General features: G+C 39.2%; 1 protein-coding gene across 2 annotated transcripts in view; it reads left to right on the top strand.

The window, feature by feature from the left end:
- Thsd7b (thrombospondin type 1 domain containing 7B) overlaps positions 1 to 14,801 on the top strand; it is an 866,887-nt gene extending 852,086 nt beyond the window's left edge. For both annotated transcript variants that reach the window (XM_040738481.1, XM_040738480.1), the window contains 3 exons: positions 1,091 to 1,283; positions 6,326 to 6,413; positions 13,613 to 14,801. In XM_040738481.1, the coding sequence (XP_040594415.1) occupies positions 1,091 to 1,283; positions 6,326 to 6,413; positions 13,613 to 13,694 (363 nt within the window). In that variant the 3' untranslated portion in view covers positions 13,695 to 14,801. The remainder of the gene's footprint in view (positions 1 to 1,090; positions 1,284 to 6,325; positions 6,414 to 13,612) is intronic.
- Positions 14,802 to 23,985: the final 9,184 nt, after the last annotated feature.

Raw genomic sequence — 23,985 nt, 5'->3', positions numbered from 1 at the left:
ACTGAACTGTGGGCAGTTAGTTACCACACTTCCCTCGCTGGCTGCCATCTGTACTTTTGTACTGTATCAGGTGCTTTATTCATTTTCAGTAGCTACTGCTCCTTAAAATCAAATTTAGTCAACAACTGATGATCCCAGTAAGACGAGCTGCTTGATGAAGATTGGCCTAAGTGGCTATCAGGGGCAGAGATACGTTCAGAAAATGCCAGAAGGTGAATTGTACATAAGGAGCCATAATGGCAGAGTTGTAGAGACTGATAATCACAAATTTCTCTTTTCTCTGATTTTCTGGTGTCTGTCTGTTGGACTAAGAGAAATTATTTTCTGATTCATTCACTTCCCAAGACAGATAGGAACCCTTGTCTCATTGTTCACCATAGCCAACTTGTCAAAGACACTCATTACACTTGAAAGTGGCCAGAAACTGCAGAAGCAAATATAAAGGACGCATTGTCATAATGTCAAGTAAGGATGTTTTATAGTGAGACACTCGAGTTACTACAATGAAGAGTAATTGAGAGAGAGAGGAGACATCTTTTCCTTAAATGTGATTTCAGTAAAGAATATTTCCTTGACCTGGACCTCCCTCCCAGGAGCAGAAAGCCAGTCACAACTAGTTAAGCACCAACGATACAAGGTGATAAAGACATCTAGCATCTGGGATAATGATAGCACCCAGCATCACCTGATTCAAATGAAATACGTGCACACACCTGTGGCTCTCCTTTGCAGTTAGAAGGGAAAACGGGAACCTCTGGGCAGGCATCTGAAGCCAGTGAGGGGTGGTTGGAGATGAAAAGTTGGTGAAATGCTATAAACATTCTAAGAGAAGAAACGACTTACTGATACACTCTATTCTCAAGGAAATATGATGTCCCATTTGGAAAGTGTCCAAATTATGAGCAATTTAGAAAAACTTGGCAAGTTATTTAGTGCTGACATTGGGATCCAGAAAGATGAATTACATATTTGATCTCTATCCAATTGGTAAATCAGCTTCTGAAACCCCTGCATTGCCAGGGCATATTAAGTGATTTCACTGGCTTTGCACAATTCCTGTATAACCACGAATGTATTTTCTGCACTGTAGGGTGGAGTCTGTGGCTGTGAGAAGGGGTACACAGAGATAATGAGATCAAGTGGCTTCCTGGATTACTGCATGAAGGTGCCTGGCTCAGAGGACAAAAAAGCTGATGTGAAAAACCTTCCTGGGAAAAACAGACCTGTGAATTCCAAAATACATGACATTTTTAAAGGGTGGTCTCTTCAACCTCTTGACCCAGGTGTGTTTTCTATTTGAATAAAGGATGCACAATTTTGTTTCAGTGAGCTCATACTGTGACCACCTCTTCCTGTGGAAAGAATGGAGGGGAGGAGAGACTGAGGAAAGAAGGGAAGAAGGGTGGGAGGAAGGGTGGGAGGAAGGGTGGGAGGAAGGAAGGAAGGAAGGAAGGAAGGAAGGAAGGAAGGAAGGAAGGAAGGAAGGAAGGGTGAAGCCTGAGGTTTAGCTCAAGGTTTCTCAGATTTGAGTGTTTTGTGTTTCATCCTCCCATGCAAACATAAAGTGTTCTCATGGATGCTTATTAGCCTGTCAGTCACAGTCTAAGAGGTAATGAGTTAAGGAACAAAGTAGTATCTCGGGAAAATGTCTTTTAATTGTAAATTGTTGCTGCTTCTATAACTGGATTTGTGCATTTAAACTAAATTAAATTAAAGGGGAATTGGAATTGAATGGCAGAAACTTACAAAAAATACCCACAGACCTGTTGTCTGTGGGTTTAGAGACACTGGGGAGATAGAAAGGAGACCCAGTTTCCAAGACAGGCAGGCCTTTCAGGCCCCATGGCTTAAACCACCTGCTTTCAACAAGCGTGACTTTGTAACGCCTCTGTCTCCGTCCCTTTATCTGGAAAATCAGTGTAGTGAAACCCGCTTTGCAGGACTGTCATGGGCAGGGCCAAGTGTCCAGGCTCTAGGACGCAGAGATTAGTGTTAATCGTGGACAGGAAAGGAAATGTGCTGAAAGCCCCCTGAGTGCCTGCTGTTTGGCTCTGCTGCCATGAGTCATCTCAATACCCACTTGCTACCTAAGTGGATGCTACCAGCTTTGTTGGAGAAATTAAGAAAACGGAAATTAGCAACACCAGGGAATCACACTAGGGTCACACCAGGAAGGGACAAGGGTGGGTTTCAAGATGCAGGTAACTAAGACTGTCGTGTGTCACTTTGTGAAGTGAGCAGGCATCTCTATGCTTTTCACACTAGCTTCTTTTCCAAAGCAAAACACGTCAATCTGCCAGGTAATGGGAAGAGAAAGACAGACAAACCTAGGATAGATAGACCCTGATAACTGTCCTTCTGGACTGGGGTCTGGTTACCTAAAGTTCCCTGGTGGCTCATTTAAATGAAGAAGAAGAAAAAAAAGCAGGGCCCAGGTGTGCAAAGGATGCTCAACCCAGTTGGGGAGACAGGTTCATGCTCCAACTTCTTAGAACAATCATCTCGTCTCACTCAACCTTTGACTCCCTTATACATCAAAGACGTTTGAAAACATCTCAGCTTTAAGAGCACAGCAGGGGCATATTTAAATGGGGAGAAAATGATATGCCGTGTAGACTTTTCATCCATGACACATGCAACTTCAGGAAGATAACTAGAATAGGGTCACAGTGGGGGTAAACACTCATATGTGTTTTACAGATAATTTTTAAAATTATGAATGTGTGCAGATGCACATGTATGCAGGTGTCTAAACACATGCAAAAATGTATATGCATGCACACATGTGAGGGCATGTAGATAGAAGATATGTGTGCATGCACATATGTGTGGATCTCTATATGTAGACATATCAGTATTTTTGCATGTGTTTGTGTGTGCTGTGCCAACATGTGTATGTACTTGTTTTCATGTGCTACGGCACATGTGCTTGTGTGAATGCACATGTATATGTGTGTGCATGTGTATGGAGGCCCGAGGTTGTCATCAGGTATTTTCCTCCATTGCTCTCCACCTTGTGTACTGAGGCAGTGGCTCTCAGCTGAACCTGGAGTTTGCCAAGTCAGCTAGTCTCTCTACACAGCTTGCTCTGAGTCTCTCCCATCCCTGACTCTCACACACTGGGATTACAGTCCGCTCACCATGCCTGTCTGACTTTTACATGAGTGCAGTGCAGGGGTCAAAACTCCAGTCCACACACTTGTGTGCTAAGTGCTGTAACCAGAGAACAATCTCTCCAAAAATGACTTTTTAGTCTGGTCAGTGTATAACAACTTTTAGTTTCTAAAATTATTATAATATTATATGTTACATTATGCATAATATATTGTTGCAATATTATATTTTATATGGTTTGCATTATATATTAGGTGAGAGCATAATCTGAAACAGCCCCTCAGGGGACACTGAAGCTGTCATAATATCTTTAGCTGGCCCACGTTTTGATCTGATATTTCTCTCTAAAAACTACATCCTGCATGTACATATACACAAGAATGCAAGTGATTCCTGGTACAGGAGCGCCTATTTTAACAAATGAGTAGAGGCAACGGAGATGCCCATAAATGGAATGTTATAGGAACATAAACTGGTTCAACTATGCAATGTGTCTCATAGGTACACTGAAACAAGATGCAGCTACTTCTATGACCTAGGACTACCACCAGCTTATACGGACTAATGAAAAACAGAGTATTGGCTAGTGAACAATATGCATACTCTATTATGTGTATTATGTGTTTGTGTGTGCATGTGTACATTCACATTTCTGCATATGTATATCAAGACCAGAAAGATTTACAGGCACAGGGATCAGGGCTAGCTCCCATGACAGGAAGTAAAGGGTAACAGAAGAACACCTGCACCCTGCATCCCTTAAACTCATTATACTGTTACAAATGTGTACTTATTTATTAGTTTAGTTATTAAATTCACCCTAAACTAGCATTCTGTCCCACCACATCCATCTACAATGAGGATAAAAGCATTGGGCCATCTCAGGGTATGAGCTCTGAGGTCCTATGGGTAAAAAGATGCCAGGAATATTCTTGCTCAGATTGTCAGTGTAAAAACTCAGAGTGAAGAATTTCATCATCTGTGTTTCAGGACAACCATTCTCAATTTTTTAAAAGATTATTTTATGACCCTGGAAAAAATATAATTTCACTGAACCCCATTCTCAAATGAGTCTCTATTTGAGGCATGAAAAAAGTATAGTGAATTTGATGGGAGGAGATGTCCTTCTGTATCTATGGTTCTCATATTGGTTGGTGAATAAAACACTGATTGGCCAGTGAGGCAGGAAGACAGGCTGGATGAGGAGACAAGGAGAATTCTGGGAAAGGTAGGTGGGGAGGTCACCATGTAGACCACAAAGGAGTAATGGGTTCAGGCATTCTCCAGTAAGCCAAGACCATGTAGAAACACATAGATTAGTAGTTATGGGTTAATAATTAAGAGAGAGCTAGCCAATAAGAAGCCCTAACCGTCAGCCACTATAATTAATATAGTGTCTGTGTGCTTATTTGGGGCTGAGAAGGTCAGCAGGACAAGAAAACCTCCATAACACGAGTTGCAACATAATCTGGCAGAATTGTGATGTTGCTCTAAACAATCCTTTTACAATAGGTTTGGGTAGCTGTTCATCCCATACACACTTTATCGTAAGATTGTGCTGTGTGTACCATGGGCTCAGTTTGGTAAATCTGAATCCCTGAGTATTTCTTTCACACACAAAAAAGTGCCATTCATTTGTGATGCTAACAATTGCCATTGTTAGCCCACTTATGGGTCTAGTTAGCCACACACTTACATTAAATGGGGAAAATATGAAAATACTAGTTCACCTGTAGAAAAAAAGTCACAAATAGATCATAGTAGTTACTTGACTAATAAGTGAAATGATCATAAATTTGCAGTATTATATAATATATAAATTTATATAATATATTTTCCTAATGCGTACATATAGTTATACATATATATTAATTATTTATATTTGTATGCACATATATATATATATATGTACATACAGCCCGTAACTGTTAATAGAACCTCAGCTGGGGTGGGGTTCTGTGCCCCTTCCCCATCTTCACTGGAATGTTAATTGGCATGCTCTCGTTCAGCTTTTGTGCAGGCAGCCACAGTTGCTGTGCATTCATAGAGTTCTATCCAGAAGACAGTGTTTATCCAAAGTCCTTCACGACTTACAGCTTCTGGTCTTTCTGTCCCCTCTTCCATGATGTGCCCTGGACTTTGGGCTAGGGGAGGATGTGTTCCCTGGACTTTGGGAGAAAGTGTGTGATACAGGGACCCAATTTGACTATTTTCCTTCACCTAATTTCATTCAGAAGAGAGCTTTTGAAATGTGTTTCCTAGTTCTTGTTGCATTCGTGTTAAAAGAATGATCTGAGAAGTGTGGTTATCTTTTTAATTGTAGGTTTTGATGTTGTGGGGAGAGTGGTGGTATTTTATATGGCATGTGCAAAAATATGAGCATCTTCAAACAAGTTCAAATATCCGCCAGTAGATTTGCTGAATTAAGGATTGTCAATACCTCATGTTGGGGGGTAGGAACTTGGGTTTATATTTTTAGCTTCAGATCTATTGTTATCATATTTTCTTCTTTGCTGTCATTATTCTTTTATATTTAACAGCAGGCACCAATGTGTAGCTTACAACTATGGACATTTGTGAATTTAGGTTGTAAAAGAAATTATTTTGCCAAGAATATATTTATTGTGATGCAGTTATACCCTTATAGGTTTTGTTTTGTTCATTTTTTGAGACAAAGGTGGCCTCAGATTTCGGGTGATCCTCTCGAGTGCTGGAATGACAGGCCTGACTTACCACGTTTGGCTAACTATCGAATGTTCTTAAGGGATAATTTGCTAAAAATTAGAGTGATATAAACTGCTCATACCTAGAAAGTTCACAGCAACTGGCATAATGTTGTATAATTTATATGTTTTAAATTTATTAGTATAATTATATCATTTTGCTTTCCCCCTTCCAAGCCTCACTTACACCCCACCTTGCTCTTTTTCAAATTTGTGGCCTGTGTTTTCTATTCATTGTTGTTAGGATTATATCTATCCCATATTCTTGGTATGCTCAGAAAAGAAAACTGTGGACACCTGATATCATGATGGCAGCTCACAGGTCATGCCAAAACAGAACTAATTTCTCCTAGCTTCAGCACTTATTAGATGTAGAATTAAACATCAGCTCTGAGTTGTAAACGCTATGTTATTCTGTATGTGTGCTTTCTCTCCTAAATGTTGTAGACTTCTGTGTGCTAAGGTTATGTTATTTCTGTCTCAAACAGATGGCCGAGTAAAAATTTGGGTTTATGGAGTTTCAGGTGGCAGTTTTCTTATGATGATTTTCCTAGTATTTACTTCCTATCTTGTTTGGTAAGTACCAAGGAATGGAAATTATAGAATTCCTGTTTGTGAGTGTGGCGTGTTAAAAGCAAAAAGAATATTTTTAAAGCATTGATACAAAAGACAGAAATCTCAGACCATAAAAAGAGAGATTAACAGTTGAAATATGGCACTTTTAACATATTGTTACCACTTGATACCAAATTCTTATTAGGTTTTCATTTAACATTGGAAGATACAAAAGACAAACCATGTCTTGGCATTTTTGCACTTAGCATTTGATTTGGACCGTGAGTTTATGATCATGCATATGAGGCATCTCCTAGATCTTAATGCTGAATTCCACCCCAAGGATCTGCAGTTGTTTTCTTTTGGGTGTGGCCAGGACTTCTGCACATACACAAATTCCCCAGATAATTCTAATCTGTTGCCAATCTGAGAACACTACTTTAGATAATTCTAGTTATTACTTTATTCTTATTATTAGTTCTTAATTGGGCCTCTTTTAGAGTAACTTAACCAGTTGGTTCCCCCTTGTTAATGCATTTCCAATAACAAAGATAGTATTAACTATCCACATCTAATTAACTGTCAATTCCAGGGACTCTGCTATGTAAGTGACTAGTCCTACTGCTACTCTCTGGAAATACTAATTAGTTTATTGTACAGAATATATTTTAGTTGATTAGCAGTTCTTGAGACTACATACACATAAATAAATTTGAATACTTTAAAGTATGTGAAGAATATTATATTAGCTTCCAAAGCAACATTTTCAGGGATTTTTTTATGAGATCAAAGTGTTATTTGTCATTTTTCTGCCAACTGAGATATTTATATTCCTCACCTGTCTCATAGGATATTTCTTGAGAATTTTTACTCAACTTTTAATCCTGACTCAAATCTGTATATTTATCTTTAAATTCTGTTTCCACGGCTACATAGACTTTTAAATCTTTGCTTTTGGTCAGTTAAAATTGGTGAAGAAAATTTTATCCCTCTTGCCACCTGTAGTGATCAAAATTGAATTCCTAGAAATGAGATTTCTATCCAGCTAGTATTTCCAGAGTGATACAGTAGAAAAAGTGCTGTCTCCAGCAGTCATTCACCCTGTAATCAAATGACTGGACCAGCTTAAGTGTTTCAGTTGATAAGTAGGCAAGTACTGTGGGGATCTAGTCATAATGAACAAATGTGAGCCTAGGAGTTTCAGAGTTGCCCGCAAACAGAAAGGGTTAGAAGCGGGAATGTTCTAAAAGTCATGGTAGAGGACATGAAGGTTTATAGGTCGATGTTCTTTAAGTCGCAGACAATAAAGTTCCAGATCATCCGCCTGCCTGATGGCAATATAAAAACAGGTGATGTCCTCAATAATCTAGATTCTGTTGCTCCCTCTGCACTATGATACCTGAGATTTAAAACCTAGCATGTGGTTTTTAGTATTTCTACATGTAGAAACATGCATGAAGATCCATGAATATTTCCTTTGATGCTTTTCTCCCTTCCCCACATCTTACACATTTTAAAGCTGAAGCTCACACTCTTCCAGCAGCATGTAAAGATTTTTCACCAATAACCCTCCGTTGTGTTCTCTGCTGTCTCTGTCTCTCTCTCTCTCTCTCTCTCTCTCTCTCTCTCTCTCTCTCTCTCTCTCTCTTCTCCCTCCCTCCTAGGCTGATCTAAACTCAGTTTGATCTTCAGACTCAGCCTCCCAAACACTGAGACAAGGGGTGCAAACCCATTATTACTGAGAAGATCTAATTACAAAATACTGGTAGAATTTCTCCCTTGTATTTACAGTGACCAACTTACATTGCATAAAAGACCCATGTTTGGATTTAAACATTTCTCCTTCATTCTGTGGTCACATTAGTCTTCCTAAAATATATCTCCAGTGATCACCACCTCTCTTCTTTACACCATTAGTAATGTCTCATTTACTGATGAAGTCAAGGTCATGTTTCATGACCTAACTGAATGCTTAAAGTCTTTCATGACCAAACCCAAACAATTCTTTTTTTTTCTTTTTTCTTCTTTATTTTCCAGTTTAAATTTAGATAAGAAACAAGGTTGCTTCACAAGTCAGTTCCAGGTCCCTCTCCCTTTCCCTCCCCTCCTCCTGTGCCCTCCCCCCAAGCCCCCCCTTATCCCCTCATTCCCCCAGGGAGGGTGAGGCCCTCCATGGGGGTGTCCATAGTCTGTCATTTCATATAGGGCAGGGCCTAGACCCTTCCCCAAGAGTTCAGGGTGAGAGTGCACCTCACATTGTTCTATGGGAGTCCAAAGTCCGTGTGTATACTTGCAAACCCAAACAATTCTTAATTTCATTCTCTGGACCCTGGACAGACTAACTTGTGCTGCATGGACCCAAATCATTTATCTTTATTGTCTCAAAGAGGAAAGTATCTTTCAAAATGATCAACTTAAGTATTTTTTCTATTTATATGAAATAGAAAAATTCACTCAAGTATTTAATTAATATGCTTACTCATTTACCCAATCCCAAAGTCTGTGTCATGTATTAATATTTACCTTGCAGTGTTGAGTTCTCTCACTCCATGGTAGTGATGGTTCTATGCAGCATTCACAGGGCTTTCACATCTGCCACGGGGCAATCCCATCAGTCCCTTCACTGACAATCAGGTGTATTCTTTCCTCCTTAGCATTTCATTTCCACACACACGGTTGAGACATAGTATGTCTGTGAATCCGTGTTGCTGTCTATTCACATTTCTCCAGTCACTGTTTGTCCTCTGTGCTTATTCACAACCTCCTCCAAATAAAACCTTTCCATATAACAAAGGCATTTCTTACGGTTTAATCCTCATGACCCCTTCAACAGAAAGGAATTTTTCACAGCCAGTTCTTGGCATCCCACCCATGCTTCCAGTCAAACTCCAATTCCACCCCATTTCCTTCCCAAAGAGCCTGGAGTAGCTTGTCTGTGTCTCCTCCCCTGTGGCATTTACTTCATGCTGACGGTGTAGGTATTTACCTAGATGTCTGTCACCTTTCTACAGAACCACAAAGACTTTAGAGGGGAGACTATGTTGACTATTTTTTGTGGATTCTTTTACACTACAAATTGGATCGTTGTTTATTGAAACCTGGATAAGTGAATGAATAATTTGATTAACAAAATTGGGTTTTTTTGAAGATTTTAGGATTTGAAGATAAGTAAAAGTCAGATGTTTGTACATTAGGCACAGAAATAAATACTGCATGGAAACTGTTTTCTTTAATCCCCATGATTGTCTCATGATATGACTGTTGATCACTCTGGTTTTAGAGAGCAGTTAACTGAAATACTGTTTCTGTGCTAACTGGCCTGTAGAATCAACTCTGTAGCTGGCTAACCCCAAAGTGCAGGCTTCTTCTCCAAGTTCCCTCCCATGAGTAATCCCGCAGGGTTTTCGCATTGCGATGTGATGTCCTCAGTTTCTGCCTTAGAGCTCCTACATTTCTACCAGTAATGTGAGCCATAGACCTGGTCCTTCATTGCCTCGAAGGAGCTACCTACAGATAGCCAAATACCTGTTTTGGCAGCAGCTCATTCTGCTAAATGGCTTGCAGGAGCCTTCAAAGATGATGGTTTGTTTTCCACCAAAATAAAAGGCTTGTGGTAGGAGAATTCCTACAATATGCCAGGGCTTAGACGTATACTGTAAATGAAAGAAATTTATAATAGAATCGGCAGGACTTTTGAGAAAATCAGAGAAACAGTCTCCCTAAGCATTTATTTTCCACAAGGACCTTCTGAGCATCCATTAGTGTTGGGGATTTTTAAAGGGAATAAACATCGGATAACGATTTACCGAAGCTATCCACTAGGTAAGCTTGTGGCTAACCTGGATATTGTGGCTGGAAGACACTCTAGATAACCATGTCCATTCTGGCAATACATTTGGTAACAGACTCACCATGCATGGCTCAGCATGCTGCCCTGGCTTCCAGAGGCCTGTTTCTCACAGATAGCTGTCCAAACAAAAATGTTCCCTGTGTCCATCAAGCTATGCAACATCAGCTAGCTTAGGGGTGTTCCTTGTGGGTTGCATTCCAAGGCACTTGGAAGTGTCAGCAGTTGGTCAGTCTGCTTTCCTAGCTGAATGCAGTCTTTCCCTTTGCTAAAACTTGGATGTCCTCTAAAGAGGCTGCTTTACAATGTGTCCTCTACGATCTCTCACAGCCCGGACACCAGCATGGTGTTATGCTGTGTGACTCTGCCAGCAGTATTGGCTGTCCGTAGCACTCTGTAAGGCTGACAGGAGGATGACATGCACGCCAGGGGGTAGATGCTGGCGGGGCCCTGGCAGTGGTGGTTGTGGCCTGTGCGCAGGACTTTATGGTCCCTGATTTTGCTTGAGGGAGAAATGTGATGATGTTTCCCTAACATTAGAGTTTAGGGAGGAAAAAAATAAGAAACAGTAATCTTAAAGAAGACACGTTCCAATAGAGCAGAAGAAAAGGGAGCCCAGAACTCCAAAAACAGTCCTCTTAGCTAATGGTTTTTCACAAGGAGGCCATGCACACCTTCACTTTTAGGGGGCTTTTTCACTGGCCTAGAAGTTTTGTTTGCCACAGCTGCACAGGAACCTGAATTCTAGAGTTCCAAGGTTAGCATTAGGGAGTGGTTTCATTTGTTTTTAAATACTGCAAAGGTTCTCAGATCTTATCCATTCATGGTTGATATCTTTATCTTTGGGCTCATAGTGTTCATGGATCACACACTATCAAATGAGTCAAAATGAATGACCATCCTAACCTCAGTGACTCCAGGCCACATATGGCTCACCAAGGTCTCCAGTCTTCCATTGTCACAGTGGTGGAAACTGTGCTCATAAATCTACATATGGAAGCAGACATGAAAACATCTGTGCACAATTTTGAGCAGAGTTTTCCAGGCCTCACTCATATAGCCTAGCGAAGTTTACATGTCTCCCAGGCAATAATTTTATCTCCTCACACAAACCTAGCCATTGCTGTTCATTGTCTCTTCTCCCCAGGTCCCCGGCTCTCATCTTTCTTCACCTAGGAGCATATAGCACATGCAAAACAATGGCAGACTGCCAAAAGCTGTAAGATCTACAGGTCTCAATCCTCTGTTAATTCCCTGTTCTTTGCCACATGGTGGGGTCATGGGGACATCTTTGCCATTGCTCCAGAAGAAATTCTATACTCACCAAGGTAGATAGACATACAAGGTGTCACTTCCAGGAGATCAGAATCTATCCCCTGATTTTTCTTAACCACCATTAAATGCATGGGTCAGCATGCCAAGGACCCTGGCTAAAGCCAGGCTTATTAGCCATGCTAGAAGCTCCACCCAGCTACAAATAAAGCCTCTGGAATACACATATGATTCAAATGGATAAAGTCAAATTGGATGCTAGTCAAGTAATTACACAATACCCCTCTGAGAAGCAGAGAGGGCCTGGGAGGCAGGATGTGGAAGCTTGTGCTCTCTGCAGAGGATTCTAAATCAAGTTGCTGCTTCCTATCAGCTTATCTGCCTAGAAGTTGTCTGCTGCAGGCAGCCTGGGCCCACCATTCAGCAAACCCTCATTTGGAGCTTCCTGCATGCCAGGTGCTTCGTAAAGAGCCCCAGGAAGAGGTTATGGTTCCATTCAGTAAAATTCAAGAAATAATTTTTACCTCTTTAGCTTGTATGGCTTACTTCAGACATCAATCAGAAAGATTAATTTTGCTCTTCAAATTAGAATTTGGGCATTTTAAATTAGGAAATCCTTCCTACAACTGGTTCTGTCGAACTTTTCATATTCTAATGAATTTGGATAACAGGAAATTCACCACTTAACCAGAAAGAAGCTAGACACAAGGACCGTCACCGGTAGGACTCCATTTGTATGAGATATCCAGGATCCAGAGATGCATGGAGGCAGAAGGTTGATTAGCAGTTGCCAGGGAACACAGGAGGGGAAACAGGGGACACGGCTCAGTGATGAAGATTTCCCCATGGCAGATGGTTATGACAGCAGATGACACAGTAGTAAATGCTACCACTGCATGTTATAAACTAAAATTTTTAAATTTAAATTCAGTCTGGATATAAAATGCAATTCATTTTTCCAAGTAGAAGAGAATGTCTACTTCTAACAAGTACCTCCCTCTCAGGATTTTGGGACTTATTGAAGGAATAAATATAAAATGCTGAGCACAGACTTGGCACTCAGTCGGCATGGAATAAAAATAAATAATAGATGCTGCTATATACTACATGCCATAGCAATCTGAGAGAGAGAGAGAGAGAGAGAGAGAGAGAGAGAGAGAGAGAGAGAGAGAGAGAATGTGTGTTCCCTGACAAGTGTATAGCAGAAGAGAGCTAGCCTCTGAAAACATGGCAGAGCCAGGCCCTGAGGAGAAGGGTGCCTATGTGTAGAAGGGGAGTCCATGACAAAATTTTAGTTATAAATAAGAAACAAAATGGAAATATATGGTGGATATTCATGTGAATTTGATATGTCAGGTTCTATGTGAGGAGGAAAAGCAGTCTCCCTCTACATGACAAAAGTTGTCATTCACAGGCAAAGCAAGGCCCAGGTAAGGATGGTTTTGCAGGGAACTGATGAACTTGTTCTGCTAGATTACAGTGGGTTGGTAGCCAAATAAATATTAGTTTTCAAGCAAGCACAGAAATATGTTAGCTTAAAATCAAGGCCAGAGTAGACACAGGGGTCTGGCTGCTCCAGCTGCTTAAAATGTTAAACATCTGGGATGCAGAGGTCATGGTAGCTTAGCAATTAGTGAGCAGCAGATGTCTACTTTCCTGTGTGTAAACATGAATGAATACAGAAAATGACTTTTCTTCTAAGTCACTTAATCCACAAAACCATTTTTAAGATTTTGAAGATGGTAGCTTATATTTTAAAAGAGCTAAATTGAGGAATACAGGCATACACAAAAATCTGCAATTTCTAATCATGCTGACTACATAGGCCCCTGTACTATGAGCCCAGTGAAGCTGGCATCAGTCCACTTAGGATGGGAAAGTATGAGCTATGATGGTCTCATAATAAGAAAATTTCCCACAGTGCATTTCACCAACTATCTCTCCATTGATAAGAGTCGCATGACTTATTCAAAAGAGAAAACCCACACTTGCTAATAAATGAGTCATTTGTAATTTTCCCACTTGAACACCCTTAAATTGTCTTTGGCAGCCTAAGAAAAGTTCTGTAACCTTTATCTGAAGAACTCTTTTCCCTTTGCAGCAAGAAGCCAAAACCACATCAAAGCACACCTCGCCATCAGAAGCCACTGACCTTGGCCTATGATGGAGACTTGGACATGTAACTTGACAAAGGAATCCAAATGTAGACATCAACTGCTGCCTTAAATGCTTTCTCTTTTGTAGCTCTCAGACTTCTCAGTTATTTGAGAAATCTCATGATGTGATACCTTGGGCAGAATACAAATACTGCAAAAGTACTAGTGCCCCAACTTCATTTGGACATGGAGTCAAGGATTACTGGGTCTGCCGTTTTGTTTTCAAGTTGTTTGTGGGTGTGAGTGTTTTACTTTTTTGGTTTTCCCAAGAGGCCTGAAAACCCTTCTCTTCCTGTTTGAAAATGAGAGGAAGAAAACATGAAGGATTTCCCACAGACTTGAGTAAACTTGATCTTCAGCCGCATAGTGACAATCCACGGAAAAGTCCAATCAAGGCATTTACTGTAAATGGCGAGTCTGACACTGTATTGTTACGCACTATATTAGTGCAGAGTCCTTATTCCCATACTTCAACATGAGTTTTCTAGAGTTTACATTGGTTCAAAAACTTTCCAATTGGATTGCCTATTTTCATGAACACAGAGAGAATGGGTTACCATTTCTGAAGTTATCTGAGTTTTTAACCTTTAAATATTGTATTTTATTTCATAGCCAGGGGATGATGGCACTTTGTGAACTGCATCTGTTGAGACAGAAGAGTGTGCATTACATCTGAACTAGAGTAAAATTGGTGATTTATGGGTGAAATGTGTACTGAGTGTGGCCAATGAAGTAGGTGATTGTACTGGAGAATGAGGAAGACTGTTTGATAACTAACACTGTATTTTAACAAAAACTTAGCTGTGTAGATACGGCATTAATCACACACAGTTGTAATTCAGTTTGATGTTGACCAAATTATGCTTTTGTAATTTCAATTTTCTTATCTGAATATTTATAAATTATTTTGAATTTAATTATCTGACCTCATTTAATATACATTGAACACTAATCCTGTTTGTAGCAAGTCTTGTTTTTATAAGGTTTCAATAATATCTAAGACAACAACACATTAAAAAGCTGAGACCATTTTATGAGCTAATTGTTTGTAAACCCAGATGTTGGAAGTAAGAAGGTGCCATTGTGTGCTATGGATTTGTCTTTATAACAAATAAAGTGCTCAAGAGACTGTAATGCTGGCTGCCCTATATTTATTATCTTCCAAAGGCCGGTGCTTTGACAAAACCAATGTAATTCTCACTTCCCTGTGTCACCATTTTAAGAGTTGGCAGATAAAATCACGGATAGAGAAAAAGAAACTCCAGTTTCTCAATATTATCAACTGTGACAAAATATAGGCATCAGTCACAAAGATGGAGCAGCGTGGAAGGAAGGTTTCTACTCCAGATGATGTCAGACCTACTACTGTAACCCTGGAAATGTTGATATGTAAATGACCCAAAAGAACTAAGCCAATGGGAAAGACAGAACGGGTGCCATGGAGCAAAACAGTGTGTTTCCATTAACATGGTGACATCTGTTAACTGTTTAACAGAGAAGCAAGCCTTTGATAATTGCCCTTCACCAACACTGCCATGTTTTTTTACAGAAAATAGGAAGTGAAAGAGATTGTCTTACTTCCAACACTCTCAGAGCTGAGCTTTATTGTTTAGTTTGCCTGAAATATCAGCCATGCTCAAAGCAGTTGAAGAGAGCCTTGCTTGGAGACTAGCCCTGATATGGCCCTTTAGCACCCATGTGACTCTCAACAGAAATATAAATTGTAACCAAAAATGGGAGATAAAACATCACTTTCTTTTTAACATGCACATTAATAATGAGTATAAAATTTTGGTATTCAGTAAACATCACAATAAATACTGTCTGTGATTAGCACTTTATAGGTTTGGGGCCCTCAGGTCATTAAATATTTTCATTCATTACTGATTCAACTATTATAATATATATTGAATTTGCATGAAAATATTAGATTTTCAACATTTCTGGCTTGAGTAAAATTGTTTCTCCAATAATACAAAATTGCACAAGATAGTTTTATTTTAGTTTACTCACATTTTCCACATAGCATTGTCAATATAGACTCTATTCATTTATTAAAACAATACATATTTATTGAATATCTGCCAAAAATGAGCACAGTGCTCAGAGGTACATTACTGAATCAATAAAATATAGTCTTTTCTGACTTTCATAGTACTTTAAAATTATGCCACATAGCTCAGGAATTCATAGCCAGGAATTCCACCCTGCTGTAGTAAAGACAAGCAGGCATTGCCAGGAAAAAGAAATCCTGTGAGCTGACACCATTTTCCAAAATGTATTCACTAGATGTGTGAAACACACTACTTGTAGAACAAAAATAATAATACTTTTAATCGATGTAGCTCTTCTAAGTATAAAAGTGTATGTCTGAAAGTAAGACATGAGATGCCACTAACTAGTTATCGATCTTAAGTCATGTAACATCCCATTTTGACTCACTACTATTATTCTGCTAAAAAGAACAAAACAGCCACATGACTCCTGATGCCAGATTGCTATACTCATAGATCATTGCATCACTGAACCCTCATAGTATAAGCTTCTCTGTGTAGTAGACAGTAATTAACACGGAGACCCACAACTGAACAATGTTCAGGGAGTGAGAGACTTTGAAGCACTCAACTCTAAATGGGAGGTCTTCATCAAACCCTTCCACTTAACATTCAGGGATCTATGGGAATAAGGAGGCAGAAAGATCGTAAGAGTCAGAGGTAGTTGATGACTCCAAGGAAATAGTGCCTTCCAGACACGCCAGGACTGAAGCATGTATAAACTTATGGAGACTGTGGCTGTACTCACAAGCCTGCACAGGTTCAAGCTAGACGTTATCCCAGCATGAGGGGAAAATGGACACAAACTTCTCTAGTCAAGATGCTTTTCGCAATTGATACCTGCTGGGAAAGGGAAATCAGATTTCATCAACATAGTGTCACTAGATGTATCAGCACTCACCTGAGCAGACCACAGATAGCTCCAAAAGTAGTTGGCAAACACAAAACAGACTCCATTGTGGGTTTTGTTGTCTTGTGTTGTGTTTGCAGGCATGCATGCATTTATGTGTGTGTGTGTACTTTTTGTTTACTGTGACCTTTGAGGGATTTGGGGAGTTGGTTTGGTATTTTAGTGGGAGAAGGGGGTGGTGAAAGACTATGACATAAGAGGAGGATCTGGGAGGAGTTGAAGAAGGGGAACCATTATGATCAAAATATAATGTACGTACAAAATACATTTGAACAATAAAATCACCCCTCATAGTGAAACACAGAAGAAACACAACTGTGTATCCCTGAAGGCAATACGACACATGCCCCAGGTAAGTAGCTTGTAGAAATACTACATTTGACAAGAAAAAGATCTTTGTTAGCCGGGCGGTGGTGGCGCACACCTTTAATCACAGCACTCGGGAGGCAGAGGCAGGCGGATCTCTGTGAGTTCGAGGCCGGGCTGGACTGACAGCCTCCAAAACAATACAGAGAAACCCTGTCTCGTTAAAACCAAAAAAAAAAAAAAAAAAGATTTTTGTTTACTTTTGGATTAACTTTTTTTCACTTAGAAATTTAACATAAACATGTGTATTTCTAGCCTTCTAGGAAAATTCGGGCTTTAGTTACCACTTTAAGAGTAAAAAAATGCTGTTATTAACTGAATACTAGCTGGCTCTTTAGAAATGGCATTCACTCTCATCCATCCAACAACTATTTATGGAATATCTACTGTACACTAGATGCTTTTATTTTCTGAGCATAGCTTAGAGACTTAGACAAGAAACCTGATAGCTACTCTCATAAAATGTAAAGGAGATAAAACAAAATCATAAAGGAAACACGCTTACACAGTAATATTGTCACAATTAAGCCTATACTGGCCAATGGGATCAAGAGAAATTTGAGTAGGGGACAGCAGTTGGGATGTGATTCTTAGGAAGGCCAGATAAGGTGACATTTTGCTTGATGACATATAACTTAAAAGCTACATGAAGAGGGAAATCCATAATTTGAGGGAGCATTGCATGTAGACACAGACATGACACCAGCTAATATGAGATCAAGGCTAAAAATAGAACCAAGCTTGGCTCTGATTACAGACTCAATGAAGCCCAGTAAGGATGGCAGTGTGGATCCAGGAAGACATCATGAGATGTATTTCACTGATATTCTCAAGTCCTTTTTCTCAAAGAGGCATCCCCCAAAAAGAATTTAATACTTTAATACTGCAATCCAGCCGCCCATACATACAGTGTAGAGGCCAAATTTTTGTATGTATTTTGTAAAATTTTGTATAGGTTCAGGAACTTATTTTTATAATAAAGTTCAATTAAACCACAGTCAAGTAGATTCACTTAAAGATTGTCTGTGGCTTCCTTTATACCAGGGACAGTGTGAATTCTTGTATCTGAAATTTGATGACCCACAAAGCTGATGCTACATCTGCACTACATAAAAAAACAATTACCACCCCTTCCTTGTTGACACAACTGCCAACTTATGGATGGTACTGTCCTCTCCCACTTTTTCTGGTTTTATTCTGTGTGTGTGTGTGTGTGTGTGTGTGTGTGTGTGTCTGTGTGTCTGTCTGTCTGTCTGTCTGTCTGTCTGTCTCTCCCTCTACGCCTAAACCTGGTATTTATTCTACATATTTAGATTATAACTTACTGTTTACTTAGCCTTCACATTGAAATATTAGCCCCATGAGAAAAAGGATCTTAATTTTCTTCATGAAAGTATATGAAAGTTGTCATTTATTGGTGCTCAAGGAATAATCTACTGAAGGAAAGAAATAAATAGTATTCAGTGCACAGCCATAGCAAGGAATTTATACTGCATTGATAATGTCACTGTCACAGAATGGACAAGGTCGGGCCACCCCTCACCTTCCAACTTCAATACAAGGATGTTAGTGTAACCCAACTGCAATAAAACTTAGCTGACTAACATGATGGAAAAACACAGTGTTCTGTTAGTGTCTAACACAGATGCTCAAATATTGATTTCTCTCCATTTTGAGGAAGGCAAAACCAGGTATGATCTCATCTATTGCCCCTAACCTCATCTATTAACCCATAACCATTGAGTTATGGGTTATCCTTTCCTGTATATCTCATAAGAATAACACATGCTACAATGGACAACAGTCAAAAGTATTGATATGTGTTTTCCACAAAAGGGGAAGGTTTGGGCCATCCTTAAGATTATTGGGTTCATTAGAACAATTGGCAGTATTATAAATGGACTCATAACTACAAGTTGAAGAGTTGAATACAGAAGACCAAGAAAAGACTCAGAAGGCACAAGACATTGAGCTACACATTGAAGAATGAACTCTCTTTTGTTGGAAGTAAAGGGAGAGGTAGCTTATAGCTTCCTAGATATTGCCAAAGATTCAAGGTCATTTTAACAATCCTTCAGGGAAGATGTGGCTAAAGATAAATAACTAACTACTGGGCTGATTCGAGAATCATATTTCACATTGTCATGCGTCAAGTCCTTCATCAAGGTTTCTCAGAACTCTATTGCTAGAAGGTTCCTTCAAGGGAGTTTTTATTCCATGTCTACCAAAGTGTAGCCTCATAAATATCATTCTACGAGTGGTAATTAACAGTGGGTAGACTCATTTGCTACTCAACTTTCTAATTAAAGCTCACTGTTGGGTTAAAGACTGAGGAACTAAAAAACTGGGAGATTTAGCCACAAGCCCAGTTATATATGTGACCATGTGATAGAAAAATCAAATAAATTTCTTAGAATTCCTTTATTGTTTATAGATAAAAACAACAGACTTAGAAGATGGTCAGTAATTGACAGCCCCATGCCAATTCTAAGCTGCATTGAGATTTAGTCATATCAAAAAAACCTTATTAATTCATGAGTTAAGAATGTAGTAGCCTTTTAAAAACACAAAAGTCAATAAATTAAGAGAAAATTACTACTTTGTTTAGCTTTTAAACCACATTTTTCAAATTTCTAGGCACCTAAGTGACTGTGGGCTTCCAGACCTGAGAATGAGAGTGAGAGTGACCACACTGCCACCTCATTTCCTGCTCATCATTGATTTTCATCACAGAGATCAATGATAACCAGCTTCATAAAGATGTGACATCATGGAAAGAAATGTGCTGTAATCCTATGTTGAAATATGAACTACCTCAAGCCAATAGTTTATAGCAATCTGACAGATGCTCTATTTTGTTGTGTTATCCTCATAAATTTAAAAAATGTGGATGTAGTCCCAAGAGACTTTTGATACATAGCAAATCAGAGCTATATTTCTGGGTGGCTGCAAGTCTGTTATAGTGTCAAATACCCATGTCGATTTTCTAGGAGATTGTTTTTCATCTGAGAGATGAATAACTGCTTAAGCCTCATTTTTGTACATGAAAAATACAACTTCAATTTATTTCTCAAATCTCCAAATATCTCTCTATCAAACCTATCGATTTGCTACATATTCAAAACACAAAGGGGGCAGTAAAGGGATGTTTGTGTAAGTAACCTCTTATCCTCCATAAATGAATCACATGTAAACATTTTTATTGAGATTTACCTTAAAGTAGAAAGGCATGGTTTATTTCTCCCCATGTTTTCTGCTACCATACCCCTTATAGCAACTCACTTAACAAGTTTGTAACATGACCACATTAGTATATATCCTAGTTTGCTTTCTGCTTCTGTGGTAAAACACTGAGAAAAACCAACTTGAAGAGTAAAGTGTCTGTTTGGCTTCTGGCTTATACTTCATCATCAAAGACAGGGACCTGAAGGCAGCACTGAAGCAGAGATCATGCTGCTTACTGGCTTCCTGCTCCTCCCTTGCTCAACTGCCCCAAAATCACCCACAGTCAGGTGGTCCATCGCACATCAACCGTTAATCAAGAAAATGCCTTCACAGACATATCTGCAGACCAATCTGATGGAGGCAATTCCTCAAGTGAAGTTCCTTCTTCCCAGATGACTCTAGCTTGTGTTAAGTTGGAGGGTAAAAAGAAAAAAAAACCATTGTATATGACAGAAAGGTAACAAGACAACATTAATTTGGAGCAACAGATAGGAGATCATGAGAAATTGCATAGCAATAAATAAATGGGGCATAAATAATGAAGGAAAGTTAAGTAATTGAAGGCAGATGGATCCAAAGCCATTGCCATAAAAATAACTTAAGAATGTTTAGTAGAAGAGTACTTGTTTAGTACGCATGTAGGCTTTGAGTTTTATATCTACTATTATTTTTTAAAAGGGGGGACACGAGGAGATGACTGAGTGATTGAGAACACTTGCTGCTATTACAGAGAACCCTAGTTCAGTTCCCAGTACCCATTCCAGATTCAAAATATCCAATGCCCTCTTCTAGCCTCGTGGAGCACCTGCACTCATGTGGCATACACTCACACAGATGCACATGCATACACATGAACAAAAGTAAGTTTCAAAATGTAAGGCAAGTTAAAGGTAAAAAAGGATTATTTATGACTGTAAAATTTCAAAACTTACACGTTTACATAAGTGTGTATTGGGCAGGTATGCAAACAAATTGACACACATGTATTTGATGCGTTTCTTTTTAAATTGATTTTTGGGTTAATACTGAGGTAGTGGGTTTCATCATGGCATCTTTGTACACACTTGTCACTACAACTTGTTATAATTTATTCCCTTCCTCCATTTCCTTCCCTTATACCCAGCTCTCCCCAGAATGTTTCCTGTTTTCCGTAGTCTTCCTTATACTTTTTTATTACTTCAATTCTAGTTCTCAGTCCATTCCCTCACATCTCCCTTAAGATCTTGCCTCACTTCTCATGATCACTTTTCTAGTTCCATGACCTCCAGACACAGACACACACACACAGACACACACACACACACACCATACATACAAAGACACACAGAGATCTTTTTTTTAAATTTTATTTTCCAGTTTAAATTTAGATAAGAATCAAGGTTGCTTCACAAGTCAGTTCCAGGTCCCTCTCCCATTCCCTCCCTTCCTCCCGTGCCCTACCCTCCCCCCCCCCCGTTATCCTCTCATTTGACACACAGAGATCTTAAATTTAGGTTATGCATGTGAAAATAAACATGCAGTATTTGTCTTCCTGAGTATAGCTTACTTTGCTTAATATAATGATTTCCAGTTTCAATCATTTCCCTGCACTTGCCATGTTTTCTTTTTTCTTTTTCCTGTTGTTCTTTATTTAATCAGTTACAAATTTTCTCCCTTCCATTTTCTCCCTCCAAACTTTCCCATATACTCTACTCCATTGTTCTTCAAATTCATGGTCTCCTTTTTGTTACTAACTGTTATTGTTTGCATTTATTTGCTTACACACACACACACACACACACACACACACACATATTCCTAACTATAACCTCTGGAGTCCATATAATATTGTTTCTCTGCATGTTTTCAGGGTTAACCATTTGGCACTGGACAACTAATTACTGTGTTATTCCCCGGAGAGGAGCATCTCTCTCATTCCCAGCTTTCCTAACTTGCCTGTGGTTCTTTGTATAGGACTGGGGACTCTTAGACTTTCCCCCATCTAGGTTGGCATCTCTGCCGGTGTCATCCTTGTTCAACTCACATTTGGGAAATCATATTGCTGAAACTTGATGAGTATAGCTTAAGTTACTAGGAGATACAATCTTACTGCAAACTCCCTGATCCTCTGACTCTTATGATCTTTCCACCATCTCTTCCTCAGTGTTCCCTGAGCATCAGGTGCTGAAGTGTTTTGTAGATATATCCCTTGGAGACTGGGCTCTGTGACTACATTTTGAATGATTATGGTTTTCTGTCACACTCTCTGTTGCAAAAAGAAGGGTTCTTGATGGCAAAAAGAAGTTCATTTTTCTTTACAGGTGCATTGTGTGTATGCACCATATTATCTTTATCCTTATCTTTTAATGTATATTTGGGCTGTTCCATTTCCTGGATATTGTTATCGGTACAACAATAAATGTGAACATGCAAGAATTCCTGTAATGTCTTGGCTTAGAGTTTTATAGATGCATGCCTCAGTGGTGTGCTTGGTAAGTACCTTAAGATTTTTTTTAGGAACCACCATACTGGTTTCAATAGTGTCTGACACCATTGACATGCCTATCACTAGTGTATAGGGGCTCCCTTTATTCAAAGCATCTTCACCAGCATTTGTTCTGGCTGGCCTGACTCAAACCATCAAAGGCAGTTTATTTGCATTTTCTCTAATGGCTAAGGATGACAAACACTTTCACATTTTTACTGACTACTTGTGTTTCCCTTTTGAGAACTGTCTATTCAGTTCATTAGCTCATTTGCTAATTGTATATGTTGTGGGATTTGATGTTGTTTTTGTAACTTTTTACACGTCTGAGATACTAACAACTGTTTGATGTACCACTGGCACCCTCCCCCATTCTGCAAGCTGCCTTTGACTAATGATTGTGTCTTTCTCTATGCAAAACTTAGTCTTATGTAATCCCACTTGTCAACTCTCAGAATTATTTCCTGTGCTATTAGAGTCCCATTCAGAAAATCCTCGTTGATGTCTCTATTCGGAAGTATTTTATGCATGTTTTCCTCTAGCCGTCTCATAGTTGCAGGCCTTACAATAAGTTCTTGGTCCCTTTTGATATAGTCTCATGTGAGGTAAGAGACATGGTCTAGTTTCATTCTTCTGTATGTGGAAATTCAGTTTTCCCAGCACCGTTTGCTAAAGAGACAGTCTCTTCTCCAGTGGATATTTCTTTCAGATTTGTCAATATGAAGTGACTGTAACTATGTACATTTATTACAGAGTCTTCATTCTGTTGATCTACATGTCTTCTTCTATGCTAGTAGCATGCTGTTTTCTTTTGCCTTTTCTACTGTGATTCATAATATAATTTGACATTGGGTATTGTTATATCTCCACTGATGAGGGATGCTTTAAGAATTCAGGGCTTTTTGTGCTTCCATGTGAGTTTAAGGAATATTTTATTTTTTCTGATTCTGTGAAGAATGCCATTGGGATTTTCATGGAGATTACTTTGAAGTCGGTAGCTTGCTTTCAATAATGTAGCCATTTTTACAACATTCATTCTGCTTAGTATGTCCTGAAGAAGTTTCCATCTTTTACTCTCTTCTTTAATCTCTTTCTTTAGAATTTTGGGGTTGCTTTACAGAGGTACCACACATCTTTGGTAAGGTTTAGCCTTAGGTATTGTTTAAGCTATTGTGAATGGGATTTTCTCCTCTGATTTCTTTCTTGATTCATTCATTACTATTGAACGAAAACTTGCAGATTTTGTACATTGATTTTATGCCCTGTTACATTGCTACAAGTGTTCATCAGGTCTGAGAA

The sequence above is a fragment of the Mesocricetus auratus genome, unplaced genomic scaffold (assembly GCF_017639785.1).
Source record: "Mesocricetus auratus isolate SY011 unplaced genomic scaffold, BCM_Maur_2.0 Super-Scaffold_100676, whole genome shotgun sequence".
Classification (NCBI taxonomy): domain Eukaryota; kingdom Metazoa; phylum Chordata; class Mammalia; order Rodentia; family Cricetidae; genus Mesocricetus; species Mesocricetus auratus.
The sequence above is the reverse complement of the archived record's forward strand: the minus strand, read 5'-3'. Positions and strand labels throughout refer to the sequence as shown.